Raw genomic sequence first — 17,123 nt, 5'->3', positions numbered from 1 at the left:
TGTTTTATTATACTTCATTATACTGAAGCCATTTGTCTTGTGTTTTGTAAGCCACTAGCAAAGGGATTTCCTTGTCTGTTTTCTTACACAGGCAAACATGCTGAAGACATATTTGGTGAATTGTTTAATGAGGCCAACAGCTTCTACATCAGAGCAAATTCCCTCCAAGACAGAATTGATCGCCTTGCTGTCAAAGTCACCCAGCTGGATTCAACTGTGGAAGAGGGTAGGTAATTGCATGAAAGCATCGAACCAGAAGTGATGTTGACAAGGGCACAGTATTTAATTGCACAATAACCTCTCTCTTTTCAAAGTAATCCTGTAATGATATTTCATCTTGTTGTCTCAGTAAGGCAAGCTGGGAATAATCACTTTAGCAGAGCAAGTGAAGGTATTCTTGAGTCAAGAAGCCCCTGTAGTAATGGAGCTATTAAGCTGCCATTTTCATGAGGAAAACTTTGAGTTTGTAAGTGCAGTAAATCATAAATGAATAAACACAGACCTTACTGGGAGTAAGTCAGAATATTGGAAAAAGTTTGAGACACTGGGTGTCCATATCAATTTCAGAGTAGGGTAATCAAAAACTATATTAGTCTGTTCTGAGGTTATCAAAGATCACATAATATTCTGTATCTAAACAAGGTGCTGTGTTTGGATCAACTAGGTGAAATTCTTTAGGGGGTTCTACTTGCTAGAAACTGTATTTCCTTTAAAAATATTTCCCACTTATGAGCTTGGTCATTCCCTTAATAAATACACAGTAAAAACAAAGAATTTTAAATAACATCATTATGTTGTTTGAAAGCACTTATTTGGGTAGATAAAGCATTTCTCTGTCTAGCTTTAAAAGCTGTTAACATGCATCTTGGCCTCCATGCTACATGTCTGAGCCAGCCAATGCCTGTACTTCCTGTTTAGATGATTCCTGACATTTACTAAAATATAAAAGCTTTTTATATCAGTACAGTAGTGTAATATTGGCTCACTAGTAGTTAATGCTACTTGTGAACTATTTAACAGTGCTGTTTATATGGCTTATATATTTCACATGCCATTCAGATTTTTGTGGTTTATATATTTTATAGTGCCAATTATTAGTGCTAATATTAAATTTTACTGTTGATATTTAATAGTGTAATGGTGTGATATTTAGCCTTCCTTTTTTAGCTGGTTACTGTCTGGAAATTATTACATGTCATCATTTTATGGTTTTGGAATATATTAACTGTTAGACTCTCAGCTGCCCACAGAATTTGTAGATGCCCTATCTCCAGAGAAACCTGGTTAAGTGAAAGGTGTCCTTGTCCATGGCAGGGGTTTTGGAATGAGATAATCGCTAAGATCCCCTCCAAGCCAAACCACTGAGATTTTTTGGTACAAGCACTTGCATCTTGCTGCTTAAGGGGTTAAGTTATATGGGAATGTAAATAAGCTCCTATGAGATCATTATTCAGCTTAGTTTTTGAGCCATATTGTATTGGTACTATGAACAAACTAGATGATATCAATATCCTGTACTTTTGGAAAGGGCAGTTTTCATCTTGGTTTTGTTGGTTCATGTTTTTTTTTTCTTCCCTCCTTTTTGGTTTAATGCCTCATTAATGTCTCATTAGTGTTATACAGTACCACCCAGCTATTTTTCAGAGGTTGGAGAATAATTAAAAGCAATCTTTTGGAAGGGGAAACTCGTGTATGGACTGAGAATTTAATCAGTGTTTATTTTAAATTGACAGCAGTTGTTACTCTTGCATTGCTAATCATGCTTCATATTAATAAGCTATATATACAAACTGCTGTCACCTTAGTGTCAGTAAATTTTATTAGCTCTTTCACTGTAGAAGTTGAAGTCTTTATAGTAATTCATTATACTGTCAGAAATAGAATGTTTCTGGATAGCTTCGGCATTTAAGCAAAATGTCAGTTGCAAGGTTGTTTTAAAAAGCCTTTCAGATTTGGTTACATCAGTGATTTCCTATATTCTTAGCTATAACTATTACAGTGTATATAAAAGATATAAATAACCTATTCTAAAAATCTCCAGAATTTTTTTGTTCTTTTGAATGTCTTCCATCAAACAAGAATGAAACAATTCAGATATATACATCCAAAAAATCCGTCTGAAAGACCTTTTACTTACAGGCAGATTTAAATAGAAAGTACTTTCAGAAATGATGTTTTGATACTTGAGGTGATGTGAGTGGGGGAACAAGTATTAGACATTAAATATTCTATTTTTAATTTTGTGCTATTGTAGAAGTTATATAAGAAATGAAGTAATTCTTGGAGTGAGAAGCAAGTCCTCAGCACAGATAACAAAAACAGTTGGGCAAAGAAGTCTGAGTGGGATTTGGTGTCCATCATGACAGACAATAACAGTGTAAAATTTTGTCCCTTTTTCTTTCTTCAGGTCATCAGTATACTACATTTTTTGGCCATTACTGTTAATTTACCTTGTGAAATTTCTCACAGTTTGTTCTTGAGACTCAGTAACTTGGATGAATGGGCAAGAAGTATTAGATGAAATGTGAATGGGAATAAAAGGAGAATAAGCCGGTGCATTTTGTTTGCACAAGTCCTACAGCTTACACTCTTATAAAACACTTGGATTGAATCCAGGAGTGGGCATTGTCATTGTAGACAACCCAGTGAAGACTTCAACATCATCTTTAACTGCAGTCTAAAACCTGTATTTCAGGTGCTTAGCAGTGGAAGGAAGATGATATCAAGAGTTACTGCCACTTCTGAATTGTGATTGGCCTTTAACTGGAGTTTCTCTAACAATGATTGCTGCATTTCATGTATTAAGAGTGAAAGTCTTGATAAAAGTGACAGGAACAATTAAAACCAACTTAAACCTTTCATTTGAAAAGCAGGAAAACCCCGATGTTGTTTCCCCCAAAGCTGTGTATGTGGAAAGATAAAATGGAAGTACGAGAGTACAAGTATTTCTCTCTGTAGAGACAAGAGCAAAACTTTAAGAGCAAGGAGGGTTTAGTTATATGGGAAGACATAGGAGTTGAAAGAGGGTAAAATAAGTGGAACTCTGTCTCTCACAAGAGATCGCTGCAGCTGTAATTAAATTACATTTAGAATGGGCTGGAATTTGTATAGATGGTATGTACAATTATAAAACACCATTTCAGAGGAATACTAGACCTTGTGTTTCAGTCTTGAAGATTTGTTTCTGCTGTTAGAACTCCAGGATAAACCTTATAAAAAGGGGAAATGGTTGGACATCTGCATGTGACAGCATTCTTGCATCATCTTCCAAGATACAGTCCATGGTCCCATTATTTTAAGTGAGGTTCTAGATCAAGTGAGATCTTTTTTATTATGGGCATTCTTACATGCCTTTGCCCTTAGATGTTAGAATTACCCACTAAGGGAAAACCTGTCTGTTAACTTGCTGAAAATATTTCATAAAATTAGTGAAAAATGCATGTTGTGTATCCACTTTCATTAGTTTCAGACCTATGGTAAAAGCATTTCTGTTTCTAACAGTATCCTTACAGGACATCAACATGAAAAAAGCATTCAAGAGCTCAACAGTTCAAGACCAGCAGGTAGTTTCAAAGAACAGCATTCCAAACCCGGTGGCTGATATTTATAATCAAAGTGACAAACCACCACCTCTGAATATTCTTTCACCTTATAGGTAAGGAAATATTTATTGTTTAACTTCTTGTACTTTGCCCTTTATTTCCTAATTGTATGCAGAGAATAATTATAGCAGAAGGGAAAAGCTATACTGATTATAGAGATTTGATTTTTCAAGATTGATAAAACATAATCGTCAATCTGCAATAAGTAATAAATTTATTTTTTAAGAATGGTATAGCACAGTATTTGCAGTGTATTTAATTGTTAAGAATTTTTAATTGGAAGGTAAATGTGTAGGATTTAGGACCAAGGGATGTGTTTTTTCTGCTGCTACAGACAGTGGTGGTATTTGTTCATGGACTTCCAGTTAGTAATGGTTGTTATTTATCAGCTTGAAGCTTGGGTGATCATCAAATGTAAGTTTTCTGGATTTAAAGCATAGTAATTAATGTATTTTTAGCTTTTCTTCTTCTGTTTTTCCAGGGATGATAAGAAAGATGGATTGAAATTCTATACTGATCCTTCCTATTTTTTTGATCTTTGGAAAGAAAAAATGTTACAAGATACTGAAGATAAGCGAAAAGAAAAGAGGAGACAAAAGGTAAAAGCAGAAACATTATAGCACATTTGTGCATTACAACTTTATGGGCAGCTGTCCGAACATAAAAATTTCCAGGTCATACTTAGTATGTGTGCATGGAAAGATTGTTCCTCTTGTGTGGCTGTAGATTTAGTGCATTCCAGTTTTATAGCTTATCCTGTCTATTTTAAGATGGCAGCAAATTAGATTTTAGGAGTGCTGTGGTTATCTTCCAAGATGCTGTCTTGAATCTTTTGCCAGTATCTGTTTATTGGTACCCAGAAAGATGGCCCTCTTATGCTCCAGAAAAAGACACTGTAATGGGAGAGGAAAGGAATTGGAATTAGTGTTTTCCATTCCAGTGTCCCATTTTTTCCATTCTGATTTTAAAGGAAAAAATACAGATGGTTTTCTAAGGATTAATAATATTGCTTGAGGATTTCTCTATTCCTATAGAATGATTTCTACAAAACTATATATAAAAATTACTTTTAGACTTTAACTTAGGCAATACATCCTGCTTATTTCCATCCATGGTATATTTTTTGTAGATTTTAATTGTCTTATTGCAGTCTACAAATACGCTCAATTCCAATCATGTCTGATTATAGCCATACCTCACAGAAATACCCCTTGATAAATTCTAGCAGAAGTGCTATTTGATTTGATTAAATATATGCCAAGTCCAACTGAGAAGAAAGGAGAATAGACTTGAGTAAGTTAATTTTGTGATGGGAAGAAATCTGAGGTTTAGCTTTCCAGAAAATGGTTTTCAAGCATTTCATGATCTGCATCCTTTGGGAGAGCAGGATGGTTTGGTTGAGATGTCTCTCAGGCACACTTTGTTCTACAGCTTGCTGAACCAAATGTCCTTTTTCTTTTGTTCTTGTCCATATGGTAGCAGTAACCAGGAATGAATCCAGAGCATTTATTAACAATTTGATAGCTGAACTTACGTTTTCAATCTATTATATGAGAATTCTTTACTCAATTTGTGCTCTACAGAAACACAAAATGTTGGGAAACTGTGCAGGTGAAATAAATGTGTATTGTTTAACAAAATATAAGCTAGATATCCAAATGCCATCCTACTCAGCTGACCAAATACAGCAAGTTTTTAGCCTAAATTTTTTAGGTGCTTGGTGAAATCTGAGAGTAGTTCCTGCACCAGAGAATTAGTTTTCCAGTATTATTTTGATAATTTCCCCTAAGTGCTTGAGCTGTTGCAGCAGGTGGTTTATGAGTGGTTTCATTTTCTTGCCTCAAATATGCTTTTTGTTTTTGTATACAGTTTAATTGAAAATATCTGACAGGCTTCCTCTAATTTGCCTCTTTCAGGCAAACGTTTTTCTGAAGAAAAATGCAATTTTAATTCTTTAAGTTTAAAATTTGTGTAGTCTGTTTTTTTTTACTTTTCATAGATCAGTGTCTGTGAGTTCCATGTAGTTTTGACTTGGTATGTATCAATAGTATTCTAAATTGAATGGCTCTAGGTAGGGCAGTTGTGATGAAACAAAGGATAAGCTGTTCTAATTTGCTCTTCATTGTGCTGACTTTTTGTCTGAGAATAATTAGCTATTCAAGCAAGTAAAATGTTTAAATTTGGAAAGCTTGTACTTCAGAAATAATTTTTGATGTTTTGATAGTATTTTATAAATTTGTGGTCAGGAAAATACTCTAGATTTGTGCTTCCAGTTTTTTAAGGTATTGCAAATACTTGCTGAAGCTGCTTTTTATTACTAGCTCTTAATTCTTTATTAAGATGCTTAAATTATTGTTTGCTAATTCTTGATGCACATATCAAACTTACAATTAATTCAACCCTGTTTGAAGGCTCTAATATGTTTTGTGTTTGCTGAAATAATTTCCTGCCAACATGAATGACTTTTTTTCTGGCTTAATCTACAGCACCCACTTGCCTGCCACAGCTTCTATTACAGTTAGTTTAAAAAAAAGTAACTCCTCTTAATATTACTTTGATTTTCTGAGAAATATTTCCAGCTGTAATTAAGTAGAAAGGCTTCAGCTCCCCTACAACTCTGTCATCTTTGTCCTGGATAGTAAAGCTAGAGTTGTCACCATTGTCAAGGGAATGAAACTGCTACTGGAACAACTTAAAACTATTCTTAGAGGTACATGTAGCTTTGTTAGCTGCTAGTAATAGGGGTGCCCCACTGTTTTGGAAGACATTTAATGTTTTAGAGATGTGTTGATATAATATTTAATCAAAATAGCATTACCGGTAGGGTTTAGTACTGCTTTAGTGAAAAGAATTCATGTGTATTTATTCATTAGCATCGTTACAGATGCTGATCTGGAACAACCTGCCCAGCTGAAATCTGATCCAATTAAAACCAGTTAAGCTTTGTGCTTATTTTTTATTATTTATACATCCATATCTATTTACCTTTCCATAAAATATTGATGAAAAAGTGGTTATCGGACATAAAAATGGTGTGATTCTAAAAATTTTGTGAAGGAAAAATATTTTAGGAGAACTGATTAAGAGCCAAGATGATCATTGTTATTTAACATAAATCAGACCAAAAATCTGTTTACTGTAGAAATGAGCAAGAGTTGTCAAAACATTTGGTGTTGAACTTCAAGAAATCTTTTCTGTCATTCTAAATGTTAGCAGGGTCAGCAGGTCCCTCATGCAAACATGCATGAAGGAGCAGGAGATCCAAAATAAAGACAAGGAAACAATTTGTTAGTTTTTTATTAATTATGTAATGCCAAACACATTATTTCAGAATTACTTGCTCAGTGCTGTTCAACAGTTGGAGTAAAAGAACCTGTGTTCATCTGTGGTGAACAACTTCTTGTTTTCTAGCTTTCCAACTATTATCCCTTACTTTGTGGGTCTAGATTCCCCAGTAAAAGGCTTGCCTACCAGAATTTGACCAAGCTCTTTTCTCCATGCAGTTCATTGACTGCATTCTCAGAATAGTAGTATAAGTCTTTCCTGAGAAACTATTTTTCTAGCAGCCAAAAGCCTAATACCAACCTACTAATGGATCAGACATGTATTCTAAGGTGTGGGATCTAGAGCTGACTGAAAAAAAACCCCGGTGTTTTCATGAATACTGAGAAAAGGAGTCATAGACCCTTCTCAGTCTGAATTGAGCAATCTTGTTCATTCTTTGCGCTGAAGCACCAGTATGAGTTTTATATTGATACTGAGTACAACATTTCCAAGGTGTGAAAGCATTGGGTCCCAATATTAGGAGATCTTGCTATCTAGTGAGGTAAAGACAATTAGGTATGATAAACACTGACAATGGTTGAGCATGATGTTATATTGAAAGATAAAAGCAGCCAAATTTGTAATGAACCAGTCAAGCTGTCTTGCCCATACTGCTGGCCTGAGTATTACTGACTCACTGCAGAGAGGATTAGTGTAATTCATTTTTATATCAATGATGAGGAGAAACTAGGAGGAATTTTGGTAGTTAATTAGAGCTAAGAAGGGAGAGGAAGTTAAACAAAAATACTTTCAAATAGACTAGGGAAGTGTGTCCAATTTCTCCCTGGCCGACTTCCCTGGCCCTGTTGATTGTGACCATAATGAATAACCAGAATAGCCCTGAGCTTATTTAGCATTGTCAGAAATTTGATTTTCAGGAGATGAAAATTACAAGTGCATCAGGGTGGTCTAAATAAAAGACATGACATCAGAAGAAACTCAACTTTCTGGCTTTTAAAATTGGTCACATTTTTGTATTAGGAAAACCAGGAGATTGGCATCACAGTCGCACATGAATCCTTACAGAATAAAGGCAAATCAAAACTCCTGCTACTAATGAGGTTCATAGTGTAGGGAGATATTCTTATTTTAGTGTAGAGAAATTTTATGAAGAGTTGGCTTCACCTGTAAATCTGGTCTTATTTTCATGCACTCTAACTACATATTAACCAGCTTTTTTCCCTTTCCTTTTTTTCTCTCTTTGCATGCTTTATTTCTCTTGTTTGGACATTAGGAGCAAAAGCGTATAGATGGCACCACCCGTGAGGTGAAAAAGGTTAGAAAAGCCAGGAACAGACGCCAGGAGTGGAATATGATGGCATATGACAAAGAGCTTAGACCTGACAACAGGTTGTCTCAGAGTGTGTACCATGGAGCATCTTCCGAGGGATCACTATCCCCAGATACTAGGTCTGTTTACAGCAAAGCTGTTTGTTATACCACAGTTGTATGTTCAGCAATACTGAGTAGAATTAGGTGTTTTTGCAGGATGGGAATAGTTAGACAAAACATACAATGCATGTTTAAAACATTCTTTTCAAATTTATTTTAAAGTGTAAATGACATAACAGATTCCATAATGTTTTTTTTCTTCCTCAGCTTCACATGAGCATTTTGTCATCTTAATGTTATATATTGCAGAGAAGGAAGTGTTTGCTGCATGCTTTGTATTTCATCTTCAGTAGCTGTAGTTACAAAGCATTTAAGCCTCTACTAGATAATGTCAGTAGCTCTTCCTTAGTGTCTAGTTTGTTTGCTCTGCTGGTACCTTAATAAATATTTTTCTGTGATCTACTCAGTCAAGAATACTTTTGCCTGCAAGGAATGCTTCGGTGGAAGAAGAGTTCAGCTTTTTCATGTTAGATTAGTCTAAAAAACAAGCTAGCAAACCAGATGAGATGTTACTGCTTGAAATAAGAAAAATCTCTGCTTAGAGATATGCAGCGGAATTCATCTTCATTGACTGAGATTGTCTTTCAGCTCAGTGAGAGTTACCTGATGTGCATTGAAGTATCAGTTTTTACACTAAGCTGGTTTCACCAGTGGATTTTCCCACTTATTTTATTTCCTATGTCTGTTGTGATTAAGTACTACCAATAAGAATAGAAATAAATAGGGTCCACTGGAAAAAGTGCTTAAATTATTGGATGACTAGGTTGAGTAGGCAGCTACCACTGCAAGAGTGTGGACTGATACCTTTAGTCCACTGTCCAGTAGGAGATTAATTTAAAAGAAAAAAATTGGCTCAGAACTTTGCAATGTTGTGGTCTTCATGAAAAGTAATAAACTTGTAATTGAAACATAGTACTTGATATTGCTATAGGTCTTTCAAAAATGTGTTTAGATTACCTCTCTGTCTAAAAAATGTTGGTTGATTGGTTTTATTTTACAGTTTCTAATGCAAATCTTTGTCTTCTGTTAGTCTTAATGAAACACTGCAGACTGACAAAGCTTTACATGGGTTGATCTAGTAAAAGCTGTGGATTTTTTCATCAGGAGTTCTGTTTCACACTTTTTGAGTATTTTTTTTTTCAGATTTAACACCTTGCTTCCAGGATTCCTGAGTTTAAATTATTGTATTGAAGTGATTTGTTTTTATCTCCCAGCAATGTCAACATGTATTTGGCTGTTTGCAGATATGTGGTATTTGCAATCTGATTTTTTAAAGCAGAAATCGTAGGATGCATCTGTGTTGGATTTTGATTTTTTTCTGTGACAGATACCTTGTACTTACATACACCTTTTATATTTTATAAATCATGGAGTATTTTACGTTTCAGTGAATCAAATATCTGAGACTGAATCCTGAAATCTGTTTTACATCTATAATGGGTTAATCCTGAGAATAGTAGTGAGGTGTGGAGAGAGGGCTTTCTGTTTTATCGCCTTGGAGTAGTCTTAAGTTTTAAAAAAACCCATACATACAGAAATATGTACTGGTTTGAGAGACATTTTCATGCTGCCAGCTACTGCATGAGCAGTGTTTTGTAAGTCAGGTCTTTTTTCTCTACTGCTAAAGTTAAAAAAAAAAAGTCGTATTTCTTCTTGTTTGCTACTTATAAGACTTAAGCATTAAATGTTGACATCCCGGTGTTTGGACTGTGGCAATTTACAATGTATTTGTTATACTTATTGTACTTTAGAGAGAGAAACACAAGCTGAATCCAAACAGAAACCTGCAAATTAATGTGAGAAAAGTAAGAACAAGAAAAGAAGAGTGGGAGAGAAGGAAAATGGGCATTGAGTTCATGAGTGACGCAAAGAAAATGGAGCAGGCAGGAAGCATGAAAGAGGACAAAATGCCCAAAGGGTTTGTTATTTTGTTTTGCTCAAAGCCCTGGCTTTTTGTTGCTTACCTTGCTTCCAGTCTCACAGATAAGTGCATCCCTTCACTGTGTTCACTAAAAGCCAGGCTGCACCATTGTTCATTACTAAAACAAGTCTTCACAGTAATGGGATGAAAAGATCTTTTTGCTCCCTCTCTTGGGCTTATTTGACAGAACATCCTAGGCTTTGTATCTTTATGAACTCTCTGCTCAACTAATACTTACATTTCCCAGTTTCTTTAAGCCTTTCCAATAAAATTAATTGTGCAAACAAAATAAAAAGCATTTCCTAACTTTCAAAATTGGTTTTCTCTGCAGTGGTAAAATGTGTTCTTCTGCATAATTGCAAGTGCTTGTAGTATTGCTTTTCTTTTTCCGCTGCCATTGTTAACTTGAGGCAGACTGGTAAGTATTGCCATTTCAAACAATGGACTGTCAAAATCATTGACAAAAACCTTAAGCTTCATTATGGCTACTAAAATTCTTGTGCTTTCTGTGGATTTAAAAGGGAGTGCTACTTGATAAATTGGGAAATCCTCTTGCAAGAAAAATAATGCTGATTGTATTATTTTTAGCTTGTTTTGTCAATTATTTAGCTAATGCCTTGTTATACTCACATAATCTGCCCTTCTGCATCAATTTACCTTAATTTTAGGTCCCATGCATCCGATGTTACAGATTATTCTTATCCTGCTACTCCGAATCATTCCCTCCATCAGCAGATAGCAATGCCTTCCTACGGAGCAGGAGATGGTCCACAGTACATGGCAGCATCCCAAAGCCATGAGCATGAATACAGACCACCCTCCACCACTGTACGACATGCCACTTTAAACAGACCTCAGCAACCACCTCCACCTCCACCCCAGCCTTCAGATGGCCAGCACAGCTCAGTACCTGTGGTACCAGCAGATTATGGGTAAGTCTGATTTATTCTAGGGGATTCTTGGCAAAACCAGAGGAATGCATGTTTTTTTGTAACCATCGTAAAGTGTAATGCATCAAAGAAAAAGACCCCAAGTACATTAGTTACCTCCTTGGGGAGGACAGAAGAAAATTGGTATAATTCCTATGTATGAACTGAATTTAAGTGAAGAAATAGTGAAAGCAGAGATAACCAAGTTTGTATTGAATGAAGTGTGTATTGGTGAAGTCAGTATAATTGTAAAATATTAAGGGTGCCTAATACAATATTGAAGAAGGGATAATTTTCCTTTAAAGTGGAAAGTAGTTGCAGGATAATTTGGATAATATTTTAAACTTCAGGAAATGTGCAGAAAGAGTATTGTTGATTATGATTAATCTGGCAGTCTTTGTTGCATCCCTGAAATCCCTAAAAGACCTTTTTAGAGAAGCTTGTGACAGAATTGGAAGGAGTCTCCTCAGACACAAATTCTGGACTGCCACAGGAAGAATGCCACTTTCTTAATTCAAGACGGAGATATATCAAATGCCTGTGTAGATACTTTGCCTGAATGAATTCAAAGGAAGGCTTGCTCCAGAGTTGTAGTTTTCCTGTAGTAAGAAAACATCTTTTTTTATAATGAGCCTGTCTCTGTTCTTTTGTGTAAATAGCTTAAACTTTTAAGTTGTAACCCCAGGAAAGTTATAGTCATTCTTGCCTGTGGTTTTTACTATGCAAGCCAAGATTTGTCATCCTTTCTTGATACATCCTGGGATAGCATTTGCCTGATTCATGGCTGTCATGCTGCAGATGACTGAGTTAGGAGTGACTGCTCCAGCCTGCCCTTTCTCTGTTGTTTCCAGTGTATAAGACATTACTGGGCTTAATCCTCAGGTCCATGACCATTGTCGGGGTGTTGCTCTTGTTATACGCTGGCATGTGTCACTCAGTGTCATCAATCACTTTGCTTCAACTCTTGTCTCCTGTATCTAGTTCTTTACCTACTTCATAACTCTTACCAATTCTCTTTGTCTGACTAAGATTTCTTTCAATGACATTTTAACACAGAAATGAGCTCTTCCCTGTGCCTCCTATTTAAAGAATTGATCAAATGTATCAATTTAATTAAATGATATTTAAACTGATACATTTAACTGACGAATGTTGCACTATGACATGAAATAACTCATGCACTCACACTAAGGTCAAAAAAGTAAAAGGAAGTAACTTTTATTTCTGACCTTGCAACATATCACTTCTAAAAGTGACAGTGAATTGGAGGATGAAATTACTACTTTTCTAACTACACAAGTCAAACTAACAGTCTATCTATTTTCTCCTCCCATAAAAAGAACTACAAAGCAATCATTATTTACATAAACAGTGTGTGAGAACTCCAGTAAAAATATGTTAACATCAAAAAGCATAAAAAACACGACAACAGAAGCACATGAGATACATTTATCTTTGGGTGAATATTTTCTTTCATACTTTCCATTGTTCTCCATGTTTGTGTCCTCTATTACCTCTTGACCTATGGAATTGAAGGGTGTAGTCTGCAGTTTTCTTGGTCCCTTCTTCTTCAAAGACTTTGCACTTTACAGTCCCACAGAGTAGATGTTTTATAAGAAATGTAGCTTTGTACTTAACTGGGCAGGAGAGTTAGGATAAAGAAGCTCACTTTGTAGCATGCTGAAAGGACACTGCCTTTAACTTCAACATTTGTCTTAAATCTCAATAAATCGGCAATATTTGACAGTTTGACAATTCTTATATGTATAATCACTTGCATATTTAAGACATCAGTAAATTGCTTTTGATTTTTGTTTTACCTGAGGTTGGATGAGTACAGTTTAAGGGACGATAATCTTGGAAGTTCTAACTTTTTATGCATTAAATGTTTTTGTTCTGTTTTATACAGGATGCTCCCAGCTCAGATGGTGGATTATTACAATCCTACAGGTCCTCCCCCTCCTCCTCCCCCTCCTATGATTCCTTCAGCACAAACTGCATTTGTTAGTCCCCTTCAGCTTCCTGTGCCACCTTCCCATTCCGGACTGGTGACTGGCTCTACATATGCAGCTACTCATCCTCCTCCTTCTGGTGGGCTTGTTGTCACTGCTCCTCCTCCTCCCGGCCCACCTCCTCCCCCTCCAGGCCCTCCTGCTGCAGGTGCATCCCTCTCTTCCTCCCCCATGCACGCTCCTCCAGCGTCAGAGGTGAAGCAGGCACCAATGAGCGATGCACGGAGTGATCTGCTGGCTGCCATCAGGATGGGTAAGTGCACTTTCACTGAGCTTAAGGTATTCCTTTTTTCCAGTGAGAGCACAGTGTTTTCCACTGAAATGGGTTTGTGGTTTCTTTTCCCAGCTGGGAAGATTTCACTAACTACAGGTACTACACACCCATTCTGACATTTGTCAGCCATGAGGTTAGATTATTTTCTAGCACTAAAGCTACACAGCTTTGTCAAGCATGTTCTAGTGTTTGTGTGGGCATAATCTAATGAACACAGCACTTATGTTCATTTTGTAAAGTGCCAATACATGTACACAGATTTTTCCTCCTGTTGAAGAACTGAATTACCCAATGCCAGCCTTCAGCCCACTGATTTTTTTTAACCAGTGGCTTACAGCTCTTCCTGACCTCAGTTATAATATGGAGCTGTAGGTCTAACACTGTTTCCAAATATAGTTTTAAAAACTTTCATCTTCAGATCAAGATGACCTGTACAGTCTTGAATATTTAAGTTCAACGTATTGTTGACAGTTTTAGAAGTCCAGAAGTATTCAGTCTGAGAATTATTTCCCATCCGCCTTTTTTGTCTTTCCCTCTTCCTTGCTCAAGGAGGCTCTCTCTCTCAATACTTGCTTTCTTTTTCCCTCCTTCTTCCTGAGTATTTTGTGAGAATACAACAAACTCACCGATAACAGTGTCAAATATGAAATTTCTTGGCTAGAAAACTTTGAGAGTGATTGTCTCTGCAGGAATTCAGCTGAAAAAGGTGCAGGAGCAGCGTGAGCAGGAGGCGAAGCGCGAGCCCGTTGGCAATGACGTGGCCACCATCCTGTCGAGGCGCATTGCCGTGGAGTACAGCGATTCCGACGACGACTCCGAGTTTGACGAGAACGACTGGTCAGATTGAACGTCGTCCAAGCCTGCTAGAAACTATATTAAATACTTGGCTTCAGTGACTGCTTTGTTAGAAAGATGTAAAGCAAGACGTTGACATGTATTAAGGCTAGTGAGGGAAGTGCTAAAATTGAATTGGTATTATTCAGAATGCTGTAGCTTAGCAACTCTGGTAATAATGATGTGATTATGCTTATGCAGATCAGAAACTTGTCTTACTTTCAGTATTTACTGCATAATACTTAAGTGCCACTAAATGTAGCAACTCTTGTGCTGCGTGCAAAATATGATGCAGTTGTTGCACTGTTACAGAACCAGCATTTTATTTTACTTTCCTGTTCTTGAAGGGATAAAATATATTTTTTTGACTTTACATCTTATTCTTTTAATTATGTAAGCAACTTAGATACTTGTGAATTGGTCTGGTTGTTAGTCTTTGAGGGCAGCTAATTGTATGGCTGAGTGAAGTGTTGAGTTCCATAAATGTGATTAGCTTTTTTATTAGGTACTAATTATGCCCACCTTAGTCTATTTTTAACCACTTCTGGGCTTAAGTTTTTATGCATACAGAATTGATTTTATACTATCTTCCTTTTTATCTTAAAAATGTAGCAGTTGATGAAATGTATACTTTGAAAAATGAACCCACATGATCCAGAAAGAACATTTGGTGAGCAGTCAGATCTGTCTGTAACAGTACCAGCTCTTAAGTTGCTGGTTGCTTGTTGGGAAGAGTGTTGGGGGAGTCTCTGCTGGGTAGCAGATGCATGTCCGTGTTATAAATGGAAATGAAAATACCTGTAGAGCTTTTCAGTCTTACAATAAGATCAACTGGATGCAGGATAGACCTGATGGAAACCCTGTGGCTGTTACAGTGCAGAAAGGCTACTGCTATTGCTGAAGATTGGAACAGTCCAGATCTAGCAATCAGATACATTTCACAAGTATTAAACTTGGTCTTTATGCCTGTAGGTATAAATGTGTGTAAATAAGTTCTATTGTGGTTGATTTGTACATGTGTAGATGTGTGGCACATTGATTCAGAGCTCTTATTTTGAATGTATTTCTTTCCCAGTACATCCCATAGATAAAACATGGGCAGTTAAAGCAGTTTTGATGGTTGTTGAAGTATTATGCCTTATATATACACACACACATTCACTTTCTTAATCCTTTCCTAGGCATAGTTGTTCCCATAAAGTCTGCTTTGACTGTCTGTTTTCCTTATTTTCCACTTTTTAAATCAGCCATACAGTATTAAAATGGCTTGTTTTGGGGTTTTTTTGGTGGGTTTTTTGTTTTTTTTTTTTTTTTTTTTTTTGTTTGTTTGTTTTTGGGTTTTTTGGGTTCTTTTTTGGGTTGTTTGTTTGGTTGGTTTTTTTTTTTTTTTGGACCAAGAGTCAGGCTGCTGCTCTGCCTAATGAGGCTTTTAAATTTTATTCGTAGCAGGGGAAGATTTCTTTCCTTACCAGATTACAGTTTTAATCTTTGTAACAGAAGTCTGTGTAATTCCAGGTCTAACATTTGGTAAACCTCCTTTGTTTTGTGAGGGCCCCCCCAATCTGTTCTTAAAAGAAGTATGTAAAATAAAAAGAGAAGTGGAAGGTGATTATCTAACCTGTGTTTACATCATTAACAGTTTTAATCCTGAGAATGTAACAGTCTAACACAATGTTTGCATGCAAACTGTTGGCTACTGCATTGCTGTTTAATCTGCATATGATTTTTCAATCCTTGGTGGCTGCCTTTATGGTAGAGGGATAACATGCTGCCTCAGGGCTGGTGTTAAAATTTATGACACAAAATGTGACCAATCTCTGCATAGTGGTGAGCAACCATGCTCTTGGTAACCAGGGGCAGCTGAAAGTACTTGCTGATCACCGTCCCAGTTTGAGCTGGTTTTGTTCTTGCCTTAAAATGCAGAGCTGAAGTGTGCTTTGTGTCCCGGAGTCTGAGGTCTGTGTGTCCACCAGGGAGGACAGAATTTAGGCTGTAGCCTGATGGTGGCTTTCATCACCATGTTGCAGATGAACACCATGTTGTCCTTACCATCATGGTGTGCTTGCACAGTGGCCTGCAAAATGATTCTTTGGAGAGGTAGCTGAAGGTGCAACTGGGACCTCAGTGTTATGTCACTGCATATGTGGTGAGAGCACTCTTGATGTTATTTTGATACATGCTGAAATGAAATGTCTCAACAGAAAATTCTTTCCAGTCTTTCCAATTTGATATGACAGAAGATATATTTTATGAGCACAGAAGTTGGATGTGTCTGAAATTTTGTAATTTGTGCTTATTTTAAATAATAAGCATTAAACAAGCAATCAGTTGTGACCAGTGAGGATAGTGTAGATTTTTCAGTCATAGTAGCCAACCTGTTTTTCTGAATTTGCAATGTTGTAATTTTCCTTTTGGTATTTTATGGACGAAGTGTGAATTGAATTTAGTGATGTAAACACTATTCTAGGCTGTTTCTATCAGTTTTATCATACTTCGAGTTGTATGTAAGTAACAAATATGAATAAAATCTCACTTTTGAGCCTGTGTTTCTTTCCTTAGATGAGTAAGATTTTTACTGTTAATCTTTATTTTAACTTACCAATAACAGAAGTGAAAATGTAAGACTTGCAAATGCTATCTCTGATCCCAAGGCATGATGTTGCTGGGATGAAGGATGCAGTCTACAGTACCAGATTCCTCTGAGGTACTGCTGCTCCTGCTAGCATCCATACTTGGTTCTTTTGCAGCCTTGATTCAAGCTCCAAGTTCGTGGTTGGCCTAAGCAGATATGAATTTCCCTACAGGTAACTTTAGGGATTTTTTTTCCCAGTGTAA

General features: G+C 36.4%; 1 protein-coding gene across 8 annotated transcripts in view; it reads left to right on the top strand.

Moving 5' to 3' along the window:
- The window catches only part of WASF3 (WASP family member 3), a 65,500-nt gene extending 48,673 nt beyond the window's left edge, over positions 1-16,827 (top strand). For 5 of the 8 annotated variants that reach the window (XM_031504457.3, XM_021542010.4, XM_085580287.1 and 2 more), the window contains 7 exons: positions 92-226; positions 3,502-3,655; positions 4,084-4,201; positions 8,161-8,336; positions 10,908-11,171; positions 13,078-13,433; positions 14,144-16,827. In XM_031504457.3, the coding sequence (XP_031360317.1) occupies positions 3,522-3,655; positions 4,084-4,201; positions 8,161-8,336; positions 10,908-11,171; positions 13,078-13,433; positions 14,144-14,301 (1,206 nt within the window). In that variant the 5' untranslated portion in view covers positions 92-226; positions 3,502-3,521 and the 3' untranslated portion in view covers positions 14,302-16,827. Of the gene's footprint in view, positions 1-91; positions 227-3,501; positions 3,656-4,083; positions 4,202-8,160; positions 8,337-10,069; positions 10,237-10,907; positions 11,172-13,077; positions 13,434-14,143 lie in introns of all 8 variants that reach the window. The other 3 variants (XM_085580301.1, XM_021542013.4, XM_085580293.1) reach the window with 1 other exon arrangement.
- The last annotated feature ends 296 nt before the right edge of the window (positions 16,828-17,123 follow it).

Source organism: Lonchura striata, chromosome 1 (genome assembly GCF_050655825.1).
Source record: "Lonchura striata isolate lonStrDom1 chromosome 1, ASM5065582v1, whole genome shotgun sequence".
In the NCBI taxonomy this organism is placed as follows: Eukaryota; Metazoa; Chordata; class Aves; order Passeriformes; family Estrildidae; genus Lonchura; species Lonchura striata.
The sequence above is the reverse complement of the archived record's forward strand: the minus strand, read 5'-3'. Positions and strand labels throughout refer to the sequence as shown.